The sequence below is a fragment of the Marmota flaviventris genome, chromosome 17 (assembly GCF_047511675.1).
Source record: "Marmota flaviventris isolate mMarFla1 chromosome 17, mMarFla1.hap1, whole genome shotgun sequence".
NCBI lineage: Eukaryota > Metazoa > Chordata > Mammalia > Rodentia > Sciuridae > Marmota > Marmota flaviventris.
Genome location: NC_092514.1, coordinates 51,971,919 through 51,986,990, shown reverse-complemented (window position 1 = coordinate 51,986,990; position 15,072 = coordinate 51,971,919). Strand labels below are relative to the sequence as shown.

Here is a 15,072-nt window from a genome sequence, read left to right as displayed (position 1 = left end):
GGGACAGAGAGCCCTTGGTGGGTTTGGACCAAAGGAATGACATAGTCGTGTAGCCTGTCTTAGGCTTCCGAAAGGTCTTTCTTTAGCTGCTGTGCTAGAAAAGACAGAAGGGCACGTGACAGGAAGAGCATGGGGAGGACTGTGGAAATAATCTGAGTGGGAGAGTGGAGGTGGGGAGCCGCAGGCCAGGTAAGGCTGCCTTTTATAGATAAAAACAGTGGACTATAGCACTGCCGTGGAGTTCAACCAAAGAATTCGAAGGTAGAGTGGACAGTGTTTGCTGAGGGATTGGGTGCGGGGTATGAGAGAAAGAGACAAAAGGGACGAGCCTGCAGAGTCGGGCCTGGGGGAGAGAAGAAAGGAGGGAAAGTCGCCATTCATGGAGCTGGGCAGGCTGCAGGGGAGGGGATGGTCCCATTCTGGACCTGTCCTATAAGACATGTCCCACAGATGTCCTAACAAGGGCTCTGGCGTGAACAATGGAGAGACACAGGCGTGGGCAAGTACCTGCCGCATCCTGGGGATGCCCGGCCTCGCCCAGTTGGGTCTTATTTATCTAAAGGAAAGGAGTCAGCCAGGCACCGGGGCATAGGCCTGTAATCCCAGTGACTCAGGAGGCTGAAGCAGGAGGATCAAAAGTTCAAGGCCAGCCTTAGCAATTTAGCAAGGCCCTAAGCAACTTAGTGAGACCCTGCCTCAAAATTAAAAATAAAAAGGGCTGGGGGTGGGGTTCAGTTGTAAAGCACCCCTGGGATTGAGCCCCAGTACCAAATAAGTAAACAAAGGAGCCCAGGCTGATCACCCTGAGGTCAAAGCAGCCATCCTGTCCTCACACCCCCAAAGTCCCTTGGTCATGGCCACAATGTCAGCCTCCGTGAAATGAAGCTTGATGTTCCCCCACAGGGGGGGCGCTGCCTTGTTAGGTCCAGATGCTGTGCAGCTCATTCTCTGCCCCCTGAGGAAGTGTCTGGGGAGCTGTCCTCACTCCTATTACTGGCAAGGGGACACAGGTTGAAGGAGCTGATCCCAGTCACGTGACTCTGGAATAGTGGAATGGAGCCATACTGGGCCCTCCACTGGAGCACTGGGTTTTCTTGTGACCACTTTCTACCGGCCTAAAAGAAAATCAGCCACCCACCCTCCTGGCCAGAAAGCAATTCCCATCCTGCCCTCACACTGGGACTCCAGCCCCTACCCACACCGTCCCTGTCAGTCATTGCAGCTTCTGGGCTGCTCCAGCCTATGGGCCCTGTGCTGGGAGTTGGAGGGTGTGGGGCAGCACAGGCACCAAGCAGGAGGGGAACACCCTCCAGTTGTGGGAGAGAGCATGTGTTTACATACACAGGCCCTGGTGACATTGCATCACAGAGCCAGGTGGCCTATCCCAGCCCCATGCTGTCAGGTGTCCTTGAACCTGCTGCCACTTTTTCATAAACAAGGTCCCTCTGTTAAATACCTCTGGAAATTGTTCTGAGGCAACAAGTGGATGATACTCATGTCAGTGTGATAAAGGCCATCTGGGACACAGAAAGGGAAAGTCAGACCTGGGGTGCCCCAGAGAGGCTTCCTGTGGGAGGTGAGGCCCAGAGACCTGATGGTCTGAGTTAGGGTAGCCCAGGGACAGGCTCTCTGGGTGGGGCCACCCACTGATGGTGGAATGGATCCAACAGCCAGGCCGTTCACACAGGGGAGCCCCGTGCAGGAATGAAGATGGGTGATCTGCCCTCACGTGCACCCTCCAGAATGCCCCCCACATGATGTCAGGGAAGGAAAGCCAGACAGGAAGGCTGAGTACCAACCGTATCCAAACTGGGCAAAATTGATCCAAAATTGATCAGGATGGGGGTTCCCACTGGGGTAGGCAGGGACTGGGTAGGGGACAAGAGCTGCTTCTGCCAGCAGTGTTCTGTCTCTTGCTGGTGATGCTAGTTACACAGTTGAAGTCCTGTGGGTGAAGATTTGTGGACATGTACACTTCAGATGTGTGTACTTTTCTGCGCAGTGGTGCATGCCTGTAATCCCAGTGGCTTGGGAGGCTGAGGCAGGAGGATCACAAGTTCAAAGCCAGCCTCAGCAACTTAGCGAGGCCCTGAGCAACTCAGCAAGACCCTGTCTCTAAATAAAAAACAAAAAGGGCTGGGGATGTGGCTCAGTGGTTAAGCACCGCTGAGGGCAATTCCTAGTACCCAAGGGGGTAATTGGATGAGGCCAGATTAGCTCTGTATGTTTTTCCTTCCTCCTAGAGGTCTTGACCAGGTCTCGTGGTAGACCCAGCTCTCTGACCACCATTGAAGGCTCAGCAAGAATGCGTGTGTGCTTGGTTCTCAGAGTTTGAGGAAATACCAAGTACCTGATAGACCTCTGGGATATAAGATGCACACACAGGGGCTGGGGTTGGCTGCAGGGAAGGGATTAGTGGGAAGGAAGGAGGGAGGAGAAGCCTAAGGGGCCTCAGGGTGGATGCTGGGACTTGGCTCCACGAGCAGCCTGAGCCACTGCAGGTTTGCGGGCACGTGGCAAGGGGCACAAAGCCGTGCTTCAGAAAGGGTCATTCTGCAGCAGTGGCCGGGGCAGTGGGGGTAGAGGGCTACCCGGATGGGATTAAGAAAGGAAGGCAGTCTGCAGAAAGGGAAGCAGCCTATGCAGGCCAGTTCCCTTTCCCGGGATATTTTGTTAAGATGGAGAACTCAGCCCACAGAGTTCAGCAGTTCATAGCCTGGTGCAGTGGCATATGCCTGTGATCCAGCTACCCGGCAGGCTGAGGCAGATAGAGGATGGAAGGTTGAGGCCATTCTCGACCACTTAGTGAGACCCTATCTCGAAATTTAAAAACAAGAGGGGGTAGGTTTGGCCAGGCACAGTGGCACATGCCTGTAATCTTAGTGAGTTGTGAGGCTGAAACAGGAGGATTGCAAGTTCCTGGCCAGTCTGGGTAATTTAGCAAGACTGTTTCAAAATAAAGAGCTGTGGCGATGTAGCTCAGTGGTAAAGCGCCCCCTGTGTTCAATATCCAGTACTGCAAGGAAAAAAGAAAGTCCACATAGACCATTTGAAGCCAGCTGGGGGCTGTAAACACTGTGGGAAGATGCATAGACTTTGTCTTCTAGACAGTAGGAAGCCGCAGAAGGTTTAGAGGGAAGGTACAGTATCATCCTTTTGTTAATTAATTCATTTCTTCAATAAATATTTAACTTAACTTATTTAAGCAACCTTTTCTGAGCACCTACTATGTGCGAGGCACCCTTTTAGGGTGCCTAAGTAATTAGGATACATCAATAAATGAAATAGGGTTCTTTCCTTCAAGGATATTACATGTTGTAGGAGGAGATGAAAGAAAATATAATAAATGAGTAAATTATATAGCATGTTAGGTGGTAGGTGCTATAGAGAAAGAAAGAACAGAGAAGGCCAAGCATTGGGAAAACTTGCATGGGCTACTGGTGGCAGCATTAAACAGGGTGGTCAGAGAGGCCTTGTTGAAGAAGAAATAATGAAGCATGTATGGGAAGAGTGTTCCAGAGAAAGAGACCCTACTATGTAAAGACCCTGAGGCAGGAACCCGCCTTGTGTGTGCTCAGGAATAACAAGGTCAATGGCTAGAATGAAGCAGTAGAGGCAATGGGAGAAGCCATGGGTCAGGAGGAAAGGACACTGTGCAGGTCCCTGTAGGCTATTATAAGATGTGTAGAGTGGAGGTGTCCAGCTGACCAGTGGATTTGAGGAGTAGTAAACTGGAGAGATACACGTGGAAGTCACTAGAATATCAATGGTACATTGGGACGAGCCTGGGAGAAGTAGCTCAGCAGTAAAGCGCCCCCTGTGTTCAATCCTCAGTACTGCAAGAAAAAAAGAGGTATGAGAGGTGCTGAACCCTTCAAGTTCAGATCATCCAGAACAGATGAGAGAGAGCACCGAGGGGATGTGTGCAGATAGAGGAGGAGGAGAAGGGAAAAGGACTAAACCCCAGGGCACTCTCACACTAAGAGGGGAGCCAGTGACACAGGACCAGGACCAGGGATGAAGGAGAAGACCAGGGTCAGGTCCTCAGGTAGTTGGAAGGGAAGAGACCCCATGGTAATTGCTCATGAAGAGATGAGCGCCAGGGCTGGTATTTTGGTGAGGGGCCAGGTGGGAGGTATAATTTTACCCAGGTTATCCATAAAGAAACCAAGGCACAGAGAGGGGAGAGTTTAAGCACCTTGTCCACAGCTTACTTTTTTTTTTTTTTTTTGGTATTATGGATTGACCCCAGGGGTCACTGTACACTGAGCTACACCCCCAGCCCCCTTTTTTTATTATTTTGAGACAGAATCTCTTGCTAAGTTGCCCAGGTGTGCCTCCAACTCCTCATCCTCCTGCATCTTCCTCCTCCTCGGGCATTGCTGGGATTACCTACCATCCTGCGCCACAGCACCCAAGGTCATAGCTCTCAAAAGAGGAGAAGAAGCCAGGACTCAAACACCTGCCCATCCAGCTGTTATTCTTTCACCAAGAATCCACAGGGCCTAGTGTCCCATGGGCGTCTGGATGGCTGGGAGAATGATGGTGCCCTTGGCAGAGTCAGGCAAGGCCAGGGGAGGGGCCGGTCCTGGCGGGAGTGAATGAGCTGAGCTGTGAGAGGTGTTGAACACCAGGGACTGGGGACAGATGGGAAGCCATCTGAGAGGGGCCAAGACTCAGGAGGGCATCCGGACTGTTGCTGTGGATATGGGACTCGGTGCAATCTGTGAGCGGTGATGGGAGAGAGCCCAGGCCGAGGGAGGAACCTGGGGACTGGGGCTGGTGTGCACAGGGCCCGCTGGGAGGAAGAAGAGACAGGGCAAGAAATGCTTGCCCACCCTGTTGCAGGGGGAATCCTGCTCGAAGGCTGAGGGGGGCCTATTTGATTTGCAGTTGAAGGGACTTCTGGTTCTAGAGGGTGGACTGAACATGGGACTTTATCCCCAGGCCTTCCTGATTTTCCACTTGAATAACAGTAAGCAATACAAGATTCAATCCTGTAAGTCGAGAGAACAACACCTTGGGAAAGGGAGACAGTGGAAACCAATATCCATACAGGTCAGGAAAAGCTCAGGATTTAGAGGGCTGCAGAAACGGGAGCAGGTGGGGAGTAGGGTGGAAAGCAGGGGCTGGTGGGGAGAATGTGTAAGGATAAGTTGGACATCCACGCTGCTTCCCCACCCCAGGCCAGACCAGCCCCAGCCACCTCCTAGAAGACCTGGAGGTGTTCAGTGCAGATGTACACACTGCAGGATGGAGCCTCCAGCCTTATACTCAAATTGGCCCCAGAAAAAAAGACCTTCAGATTCTGCCAGTTGGGGAGGGACTCTTCTCTAAATGATCAGGTTTCTCCTTGATCACTGTGCAAACTAAGCCCCACACAGCCTGCAAGTTTTGTGTCTGCTCTTTGGTGACTCATTCAGAAGTAGTGAGACAGTCAAGCGTGAAGAACCACCGCAAATTGGGGAACCTCCAATTTGAATGACAGAAACCAAACCATCAGAGAAACAGAAAAAAGAGAAAAAGAGATTTACATGCAGGTAGAACTTGGGTAAAAATTAAAATGATAGTCATTTAATCAGCACAGAAGATAAGTGATCATATCCTCAGGCAACGGATGGTTCCAGGTGGATGGGATTATAGGTGGTTTTTCTTATTATTTGTTCATATTTTCTGAGTTTTCTGTAAAGAACATGTAATGCTTTGTAAGAAGGTGGAGGTGGGAAGATCAGTACATCAGCAGCCTTGGAGGAAACAATCGCAATGAAGCAGGTGTCTATTAGTGAATTTATTTCCCCAACATTTTCCAAAAATATTCTTAAGTGTAGTTATTTCGACGTTTTGTTTTAGGTTTTGATACTGGGGGTCGAAGCCAGGGGCACTTTACCATTGAGCTACATCCCCAGTCTTTTTATTTTTTATTTTGAGATAGGGTCTAGGTGTAGCTATGATCCAAGAGAGGTGCCAGGAGGGTGACCGGGAGGGGACCTATCATACTTCTCTGTCCAAGATGGAGCAGTTTCCCACGATGTGGACATTCAGGACAGCCCAGCCCAGCCAGGGATGGTGGGTCACCCTAGCTTTGTAACTTGCAAAGATCTCCCCACCTCCTCTTCTTCCTATGAATCTCATGCCAACATGTAAGACAGTTAGGGCTGGGGGAGAGGGGCACCCCCATTGTAAAGGCAACTAAGAAAAGCCCTTACCTGTGGCCACCTGAAGAGGAAGGGGGCTTTGAAACTATGGAAATGTTACTTTGATAAAATTTAAAATTGGGCTGGGGATGTGGCTCAGGAGAAACCTGCTTGCCTAACATGTACTCAATCCTCAGCACCACGCAAAAAAAGAAAAAAGAGTCGGTATCTAGAATGACAGACAGCAGATCAGCCTGGGAGGGGTGAACAGCAAAGGGGCACAAGCAAACTTGTAGATGATGCAAAACACTGTGGCGGTGTTTTGCAGGCATATGCAAATGTCAAATTCATCGAAGTCATTTATTGTTGATTGATTGATGGATATGGGGATTGAACCCAGGGGCACACTCTTCCACTAAGCTATATCCCCAGTCCTTTTATTTATTTATTTATTTATTTATTTATTTATTTATTTATTTATTTATTTATTTATTTTAGGGGTACCAGGGATTGAACTCAGGGGTACTTGACCACTGAGCCACATCCTCAGCCCTATTTTGTATTTTTTTTTTTTTAGAGACAGGGTCTCACTGAGTTGCTTAGCACTTCACCTTTGCTAAGGCTGTCTTTGAACTCACGATCCTCCTGTCTCCACCTCCAGAGCCACTGAGATTACAGGCATGCACCACCGATCCCGGCCCCCTTTTATTTTTTGAGACAGGGCCTCACTAAGTTGCTGAGGCTGGCCTTGAATTTGAGATCCTCCTGCCTTAGCCTCCCAATTCACTGGAATTATACAGGTGTGTGCCCCTGCAGGAAGGGCACATTCAAGTCGTACACTTTAAATGGGTATAGTTTATTGCACTTAAATTTTACCTTAATTAGAGAGGGAAATGAGGAAATGGGGGCAACCACATCCTCCCTGGAAGGCTCAACCTCTGGGCAGCACCTGCTCAGATGCTTGCTCAGACTCTTATCCTCACCTATCCTCTGGTCCATCCCCACCCTAGATGGATGGAGTGTCTCCTGGTCCAGCCACCTCCCTGAAGGAGACCCAGTTCCTCAGGAGGCTGCCACAGCACTGAATTGTTCTCTCTGTCTCCAGGACACCAACCTGTCAGTGTACACAGACAATCCAGACCTCACATCCTGTTTCCAGAACTCCCTGCTGGCCTGGGTACCCTGCATCTACCTGTGGGCTGCCCTACCCTGCTACCTGCTCTACCTGAAGTACCACCGACGTGGCTACATCGTCCTCTCGCACCTGTCCAGGCTCAAGACGGTCAGGGGCTCAGGGTTGTCCTCCTGGTGGGGCTGGGACCTGAGGGGAGTCTGCTTCTAATAACCCCACCCCCTCCACGGCTGGAGCAGGTTCCCAGCCTCACCTGCCCTTCCTGCAGCCAACTGGGACATTCCCTGCTTGGGGAAGTTCTAGCAAGTTCACCAACAACAGAGCTTCCCATCCCACCCCCAAGAAGCTTCTGGGCCAGGGCCCCTCCTAGCCCTCAGGGCCAGGGCCAGGGCCAGGCCCAGGCTCCTAAAGGCTTCAGAAACAAGACCCCTTCCCAGCAGGGACAGTTCCTGTCTCTAAGGAGTCTTCTGCCCTGTTCACAGGCCCTGGCCATCCTGCTGTGGTGCATCTCCTGGGCGGACCTCTTCTACTCTTTCCATGGCCTGGTCCACGGCTTGACCCCTGCACCTGTCTTCTTCATTAGCCCCCTGGTGGTGGGGATCACCATGGTCAGTGTGGGACCCAGGAGGGGAGTGGGGAGGTCTCCAGTGGGTTGTGGATTTTGATGGGGGACCCGTGGGCCCTGAGGAGAGGGTTGGACACCAGAGACTCAGGAAAACGTAGGGATGACTCCAGAAACATCAGGCCACGTGGAGTGGGGAGGAATGGTCCAGATGTGTGTGCTCTGGCCGAGCCTCCCCCACCCTCCCTGCACAGTTGCTGGCTACCCTGCTGATCCAGTACGAGCGGCTGCGGGGGGTGCAGTCCTCGGGGGTCCTCATCGTCTTCTGGTTCCTGTGTGTAGTCTGTGCCATCATTCCCTTCCGCTCCAAGATCCTTTCAGCCATAGCAGAGGTAAGGGGCACCAAGGGGGCAATCCTGCCAGGTCTAGCCCTGGGTGGGGGGGCTCAGGGTTCAAGGTCACTGCTGAGTTCCAGGCCCCCCTCTGCTACCCCTCCCCTCTCCCATGACCTCCTCCTTTCAACACTTTCCATGTCGCCCTCTGCTTGCTGCATCTCTGCCTGGAAGCAGGCAGGAGACGGGAAGATGGTATAATGCAGGGAAATGGGTCAAAGATGTGCCACTGATGGATGCTCTTGGGAGCTCAGGGGGCCATTCCATAGCCCCCATTGCCAAGTGCAATGTTCAGCGTGGGTATCAGTCATCGTCTGGGTCATGAACACATGTACATGAGGAGTTCCAGCCTATCCAGAAGTCCCAATCATTTGTTCTCCTTCCTCGCCCTAATTCAGTTCCTGGCCTCTCTCTTGATCTATGGTAGTGGGGGGTGGGGGATGGAACATTGGGGTCAGTCTAGTGCCCCTCATTTCTTCCTCTCAGAGGGAGGCAGACAAGTAGAGTAGCTAGGAGCACAGGCTCTGAACGGTCCGCTGACCCCCAGTGTGATCTTGGGTGAGTTGCTGAACCGTTTGTGGCCTCATGGCAGAACGGGCATCCGAATTTTCCTGAGCTGGGCCTGGTGGCACATGCCTGTAATCCCAGCCACTTGGGAGGCTGAAGAGAATCACAAGTTTGAGGCCGGCCTGGGCAACTGAACAAGACTCTTTCTCAGAATAAAAAAAGGGCTGGGGGTGTGGCTCAGTGGTAGCCCACCCCTGGGTTCAATCCCCAGCACTGCCATAAGCGCTCCTGACTATGGGTTGTCATCCTAGTTAGACAAGCAGGATGCCTGGACCAGGGCAGGTCCTCACCAGGCCACAGTCCCTGTCATCCTTTTATACCTCTTGGAATCCTGAGTGGGGACCTGGAGCACCCATCCCCGACCTCGGGCTTCCTCCTACCCAGAGGAACTCAGGGCGCTGGGCCTCTCTGGAGCTGCTGACCCCTGCCCCACTCTCCCCTCCAGGGCAAGATCTCAGACCCTTTCCGCTTCACCACCTTCTACATCTACTTTGCCCTGGTGCTCTCAGCCTTCATTGTGTCCTGCTTCAATGAGAAGCCACCATTTTTCTCCCCAAAGAATGACAACTCTGTGAGTTTACCAGGGAGAGTGTGGGAGCCCTGCAGGGCCCTGCGCTTACAGCAGCCCCCAGCCCTTCCTACCCCTTCCCAAGGGGGAGATACCATCTCCACAACGGGGCTGGGAGTGGGAGGGAGCAAGGGCCATCCCTGCCTCTACTGTGCTTTTAAAGGCTGACGGGCACTCCTGACTCCCCCTATCCTATTCTCCCACCTTCTAGAACCCCTGCCCCGAGGCCCGTGCTGGCTTCCTCTCCCGCCTGTCTTTCGAGTGGTTCACAAAGTGAGTTGGCTCTTTCTCCAGCCTGGGCCAGAGGGAGGGGAGTGAGGGGAGGTGAGAGTGGGAAAAGGAAGCAGACCAGAGAAGTCCAGGGACCTGCGCAGTTGGGCTGGCCCCCTCCCCCATACCCGCACCCCAGTGGGCATATGGCAGATGAGAACAGGCTGCAGGTCTGTTTGGGCTGGGTGCTGAGTGGGGAGGCCAGGTCAGTCCCAGCTTGGCTCCCAGGCTCCAGGCCAGCCCTGCATCTGGCAGGCCGCAGGGATGATGAGCCCAGGGGGCTGAAAGGAGATTGTAATTAGTTCTGAGCTGTTCCATCTGGGATAAGCTTGCAGCCTGTCATCTCCTTGGCTGCCCCTCTGAGCAGCTTGAGTGGGACAATTGTGTCTGTGACCTGGGTGACAATTCATCAGCCACACGGCACCGAGGAAGCACCTGAGGCTGGACTGAGTCTACCCCACACCTTGTTGTCATCCAGCTGCAGCCTGTGTGGGTTTCATCACCAGGGCCGGAGGAGGGGTGGGGGGGGTAAGGTGACAGATGGGGCACCTGGGGAGGGGAAGGAGAGGGGCAAAGACGGGAACTGGGGAGGGAGGAGGCAGCGACCCACAACCTCACTGTGGGAATAAAAGAGACGCCTCCCCTGGTCAAAGCACTGGAGGAAGCCCCCCTGTTCTGGAGATCCTGGGGCCCTGGAGACAATTGCTCCCAGCTCCTGGCAGCTAAGTCCTGACCCTGTGTGAGGCTGCCTATGTGCCCCCACCTCCTGCCCAGGCTGATCATCCTCGGCTACCGGCGTCCCCTGGTGGCTCAGGATCTCTGGTCCCTGAATGAGGAGGACTGCTCCCACATGGTGGTGCAGCAGCTACTCCAGGAATGGAAGAAGCAGCAAAAGCGAGCAGCGGGGTGAGACCCCTTGTCCTTGTGCCCTCTGTGTTCCTATGTCCCTCCCATGCTTCCATGCCCCACCCTCCTCCCAGGTCCCCAGGTCCCCTGCCGGGATGCCGGTAGACTTGGAGTAATCTCACACCGGGTGGGGAGAAGAGCAGCCCAGGGGATCGCAGCCTCAGGTCAGGTGCAGTACTACAATGTAGATTCTGTTGTCCCCATGATACAGAAGAGGACACTGAGGCACAGAGGTTTAATGTTGTGCCCAAGCCCCTCCAGTGGATGGTAGCAGAGCTGGGGTCCCCCACCCAGCTGTCTGGCCCAGAGGTCCTGCTCTTACAACCCCTCTACCCTGCCTGATTAAAGGGTAGATTTCAGGGACTTCCTTCAGAAGGGGAAGCCCCCCCCCCCATCCAGTCCTGCCTCCTCTTGACTGGAGGCAAAGCCTGGAAGAGATGGAGCTCCAGCTGAGGGGACTTTGCAGCCTTCCATCAAGGCCACAGACCTTTCTCTGGCCAACTGCCCTGCAAAGAGAGCTTAGAGTCCTCTTCCTCTCACCCGCCACCTGGGGCCTGCGAGTTCAGTGCTCATTCAGCCCAGAACCCCTGATGGCTACTAGCTGTCAGAGGAACCAAGGACTTGGGCTTGGTTAGCAGGATCTTGGCTCCCAGGGCGTGGAGCCTTTGAGAAGGACTATGACCCACACTCTCCCTGTTCCTCCATGCCACCTCTAACCCCTCCCTGTTTAGCTGACCAGAGACTGGCCCACTAGCCATCCCTGCCTTTAAGTCCCCTTCATCTCAGTGTCCTCCCTGGGGGAGGCAAGGAGAGGGCCAGAGATTGGGAAGAGCTGGGCTTATAATCCTCAAGTAGCAGTCTGGCCACCCCTGCAGAAACCCCCTAGCACCTGGGGACGGTCCCCTGGGGAATTCTGCCATCTGTCCCCCTCCCAGTCCTGAGAACTCCCTCTCCCTCACTCCCTTGGGGCCTAGGGACTCATTCCTACCCACTGCTCCTTCCTCCCCTGACAGACCCAAGGCTGCAGCAGCATTGGAGAAGAAAGTCTCCGGTGAGGACGAGGTACTTCTGGGACACCGACCTAGGTCCTCGGAGCCCTCCTTCCTGTGGGCCCTGCTGGCCACTTTTAAGTCTGGCTTCCTCATAAGCATGGGCTTCAAGTTGATCGAGGACCTGCTGTCCTATGTCAACCCGCAGCTACTCAGGTCTCACCACACCCCTCTTGTTGTGGCTCTTCTGTGGGGGAAGGGCTGGCTGGCTGGGCCCAAGGGCTGGGCCAGGGGGAGGGACACTATATAGGGCAATTCAGCTCTCCAGCCAGGAACTGAGGAGTCCATATCTCCTGTGTGAACTTTGGCAAGTGACGTGACGCTGCATTGACGCTCATTTCTCCACTCTCACTCCACTTAGATTTGCTGGGTCTATTCTACATCCACCATGATGGATTCATTCATAAGCTTTCTCTCTTTAAGCCTCTCCAAGAATCCTTTAGGGAAGTGCTAGTTACTTTGTTTCTTTATTGTTGGTACTGGAGATTGAACCCAGAGGTTCTTCATCATGGAGCCATAACCCAAGCCCTTTAATTATTTTTGTTGTTGTTGTTGTTGTTTAAATTTGAGACAGGGTCTCACTAACTTGTTGAGGCTGACCTCAAACTTGCAATCCTCCTGCCTCAACCTCCCTCCTGACTTGCTTGGAATTATAGGTGTGCACCATCACACCCTGCTCTGTATTTGTGTGTGTGTGTGTGGTGACGGTGGGGGGGTGCCAGGGATTGAACTCAGGGGCACTCGACCACTGAGCCACATCCCCAGCCCTATTTTGTATCTTATTTAGAGACAGGGTCTCTCTAAGTTGCTTAGCACCTCCCTTTTGCTGAGGCTGGCTTTGAACTCCTGATCCTCCTGACCCAAAGAAGACACTCACAGAGGTGAAATAACTTGGCCAAGGGCACACAGCTGGTAAAATGAATCAGACCTCAGTCCTGGGCTCTGAATTCTAGCTAAGATATTCTTTCTACTACTTACATTAGTCACATGAGAGGCTTGAACTAGAAGGAGCTCTCAAATGCCAGGCGGGGTGGAGAGTTTCCTCGCACTTGAGCCCCCCGCCCTTTGCCCCTCCATGTGTGCCTCATTCATTCAGCAAAAACCAATTGAGCCCCCAGGGTGCTAGAATGGTGGAGGACACTAGGAATGCAGAGATAATAAGATATGGTCTTGAGATCTTATGGGAGAAAACAACCATAGCTCAATAAGAATACAGCAGGCAGAGGTATACCAGGTGTCTGAAAAAAAAAATGGGAGGGGCAAGGAGGTCAGCCTGGGATAGCTGGGGACACTTGCTAGCTCAGAAGGTTAATCACATTTAGAGGAAGGAGTGGGTGTAATAGAAGCCCAAGCCACAAAGCATGACTCAGGAACTCTAGACCTGGAGGAAAGGGTAATGGAGGGTGTGGCAGGGAAGCCCAGAGAGAGCTAGGGCTCGCCTCGGGAGATGTGAAACTAGGGAAGGGCCTCTGGGAGGTGCTGCCAACAGTGTGGGAGATGTAGGGCAGGGTGGCTTGGTGGAAGGGGACCAACCAGGCCCCATGGGGGTCCAGGCCAGGAATGATTCCGGAGCTGATCCAGAGACGGGTGTGTGTGTGCCAAGGAAAGGGAGAAGTCCAGGGCAGCCTGGGTTCCTGCCTAGGTAGCTAGAGGATGATGGCTCTTTCCCTGAACAGTGACCTCAGAGGAAGGAGGAGGCCAGGACTGGGACAAGGGAGGGAACTGAGTCCTGGCCACGCTGGGCCGGAGTGGCTGGTGGGCCATCCAAGGGGAGATTCCCAGCTAGCTGGAGTTCACACTAGCAGAGCCATGGCAGGTGGGGAGCCCAAGGGCCCACATCTGGGGCTCAGTTCTCCTGGAGAGCCGGTGATAAGAGAGTGACATAGGGCTGCATGGCCAGGTCTGTGTGGGACAGGGAAGGAGACAAAGGCCAAAGGAAGCAAGGATGGCTGTTATGGTCTTCACGCTGCGGGGATGACCATCCCCTGGTCCCAGAGTTGGCAGCCCCTATCCAAGAGGTTTCTCAGGCAGGGGGCGTGGAGGCCTATGGGAGCAGACCCACCCTCATGCCTCTCCCCTCCCCTGGCAGCATCCTGATCCAGTTCATTTCAAACCCCTCGGCCCCGGCCTGGTGGGGCTTCCTGCTGGCTGTGCTGATGTTCGTGACCTCCACGGTGCAGACACTGATCTTACATCAGTACTATCACTGCATCTTCGTGTACGCCTTGAGGGTCCGTACGGCGATCATAGGTGTCATCTACAGGAAGGTGAGCCTGATCAGGGTGCAGGGAGAGGCCAGCAGCTTGGGAGAAGCTCCCAGCCCTAGTACATTCCTTGCTGTCCACCTGCAGGCTCTGGTCATCACCAATTCTGTCAAACATCAGTCCACTGTAGGAGAAATGGTCAACCTAATGTCAGTGGACGCCCAGCGCTTCATGGATATGGCCCCCTACATCAACATGATCTGGTCGACGCCCCTGAATATCATCCTGACCATCTACTTCCTCTGGCAGGTGATTCTTGAACCCTGACCTTTACCCCCTTCCTCTGACCTTGCTGCAGATGGGACAAGAGGGGTCAGTCTGTGTCAGTGGTACAGCTGTGTCATGCACACGAGAGTTTCCCTAGGTGCTAGGGGGACTTTGGGGCTGCTCATGTCTGTAGCTGGACCTCTTCAGCCTGGGCTGTGATCCTTTCCCCCACAAGACGAGGCTGGGGGTGTGGCTCTGGCAGCCATCGCCTGTCTATCTGTGCGTATTAGCCTTCTTGTGTGTATGGACAGCCTTCTGCTCTTTGCCTGTCTATCGTCATTGTCTGATGGCTGACTGCTTCTGCCAATGTCATGCTCATTCTGTCTGTCTGCCTGTCTGTCTGTCTGACTGACTGAAGTCTTTTTGCTTCCTGCCCATCGTGTTTCAGATCAGCAGGTTTCTGTCTGTTGGATTCTGTCTGTAGACTTTTGCTCTCTGTCCGTCTATCTCATCGACCCACCTGTTCCTCCTCAGATCCTGGGTCCCTCTGCCCTGGCTGGAGTGGCTCTCATGGTCTTGCTGATTCCAATCAATGGAATGGTGGCCGTGAAGATGAGGTCCTACCAGGTGGGTGCTGTTGTGTTTATACTGTTCCTACCTGGAGCAGGTACTGGGGGAAGGTGTTCACAAGCCCGGCCTCCTTCACTCCCCTAGTATCAAGCACGATAGTTGCCCTAGCTCCCTCCACCTGCACCACCCTGAGACGTTTAGGGAATATTCTCGTTTCACCTGGAGAGAAAAGGGTGGGCCAGAGTCAGGCAGAGCTGTTCTAATAAGAACTTGTCCCCGTATGTCGTGCCAAGCATAGATAGCCATTTAATCCCTTTGGAAAGATTTACTGATGTCTTTGGTAGCTTCCCACTGTACCTAGAATAAATGATAAGACCTAAGATTACCCAGCACCCTCCCCACTACCTTGTAAGCCCTCAGCCCTGTAGTATGGGCAAGCTTCATCCAGGTG

The 15,072-nt window shown here is 53.4% G+C and overlaps 1 protein-coding gene across 1 annotated transcript in view; it reads left to right on the top strand.

The window, feature by feature from the left end:
- Positions 1 to 15,072, top strand: part of Abcc3 (ATP binding cassette subfamily C member 3) — a 45,408-nt gene that overhangs the window by 7,073 nt on the left and 23,263 nt on the right. Inside the window, exons 2-11 of the mRNA XM_027924728.2 lie at positions 7,240 to 7,416; positions 7,749 to 7,874; positions 8,083 to 8,220; positions 9,233 to 9,358; positions 9,567 to 9,628; positions 10,400 to 10,531; positions 11,545 to 11,736; positions 13,670 to 13,847; positions 13,932 to 14,093; positions 14,586 to 14,678. Coding sequence (XP_027780529.2) covers positions 7,240 to 7,416; positions 7,749 to 7,874; positions 8,083 to 8,220; positions 9,233 to 9,358; positions 9,567 to 9,628; positions 10,400 to 10,531; positions 11,545 to 11,736; positions 13,670 to 13,847; positions 13,932 to 14,093; positions 14,586 to 14,678 — 1,386 coding nt within the window. The remainder of the gene's footprint in view (positions 1 to 7,239; positions 7,417 to 7,748; positions 7,875 to 8,082; positions 8,221 to 9,232; positions 9,359 to 9,566; positions 9,629 to 10,399; positions 10,532 to 11,544; positions 11,737 to 13,669; positions 13,848 to 13,931; positions 14,094 to 14,585; positions 14,679 to 15,072) is intronic.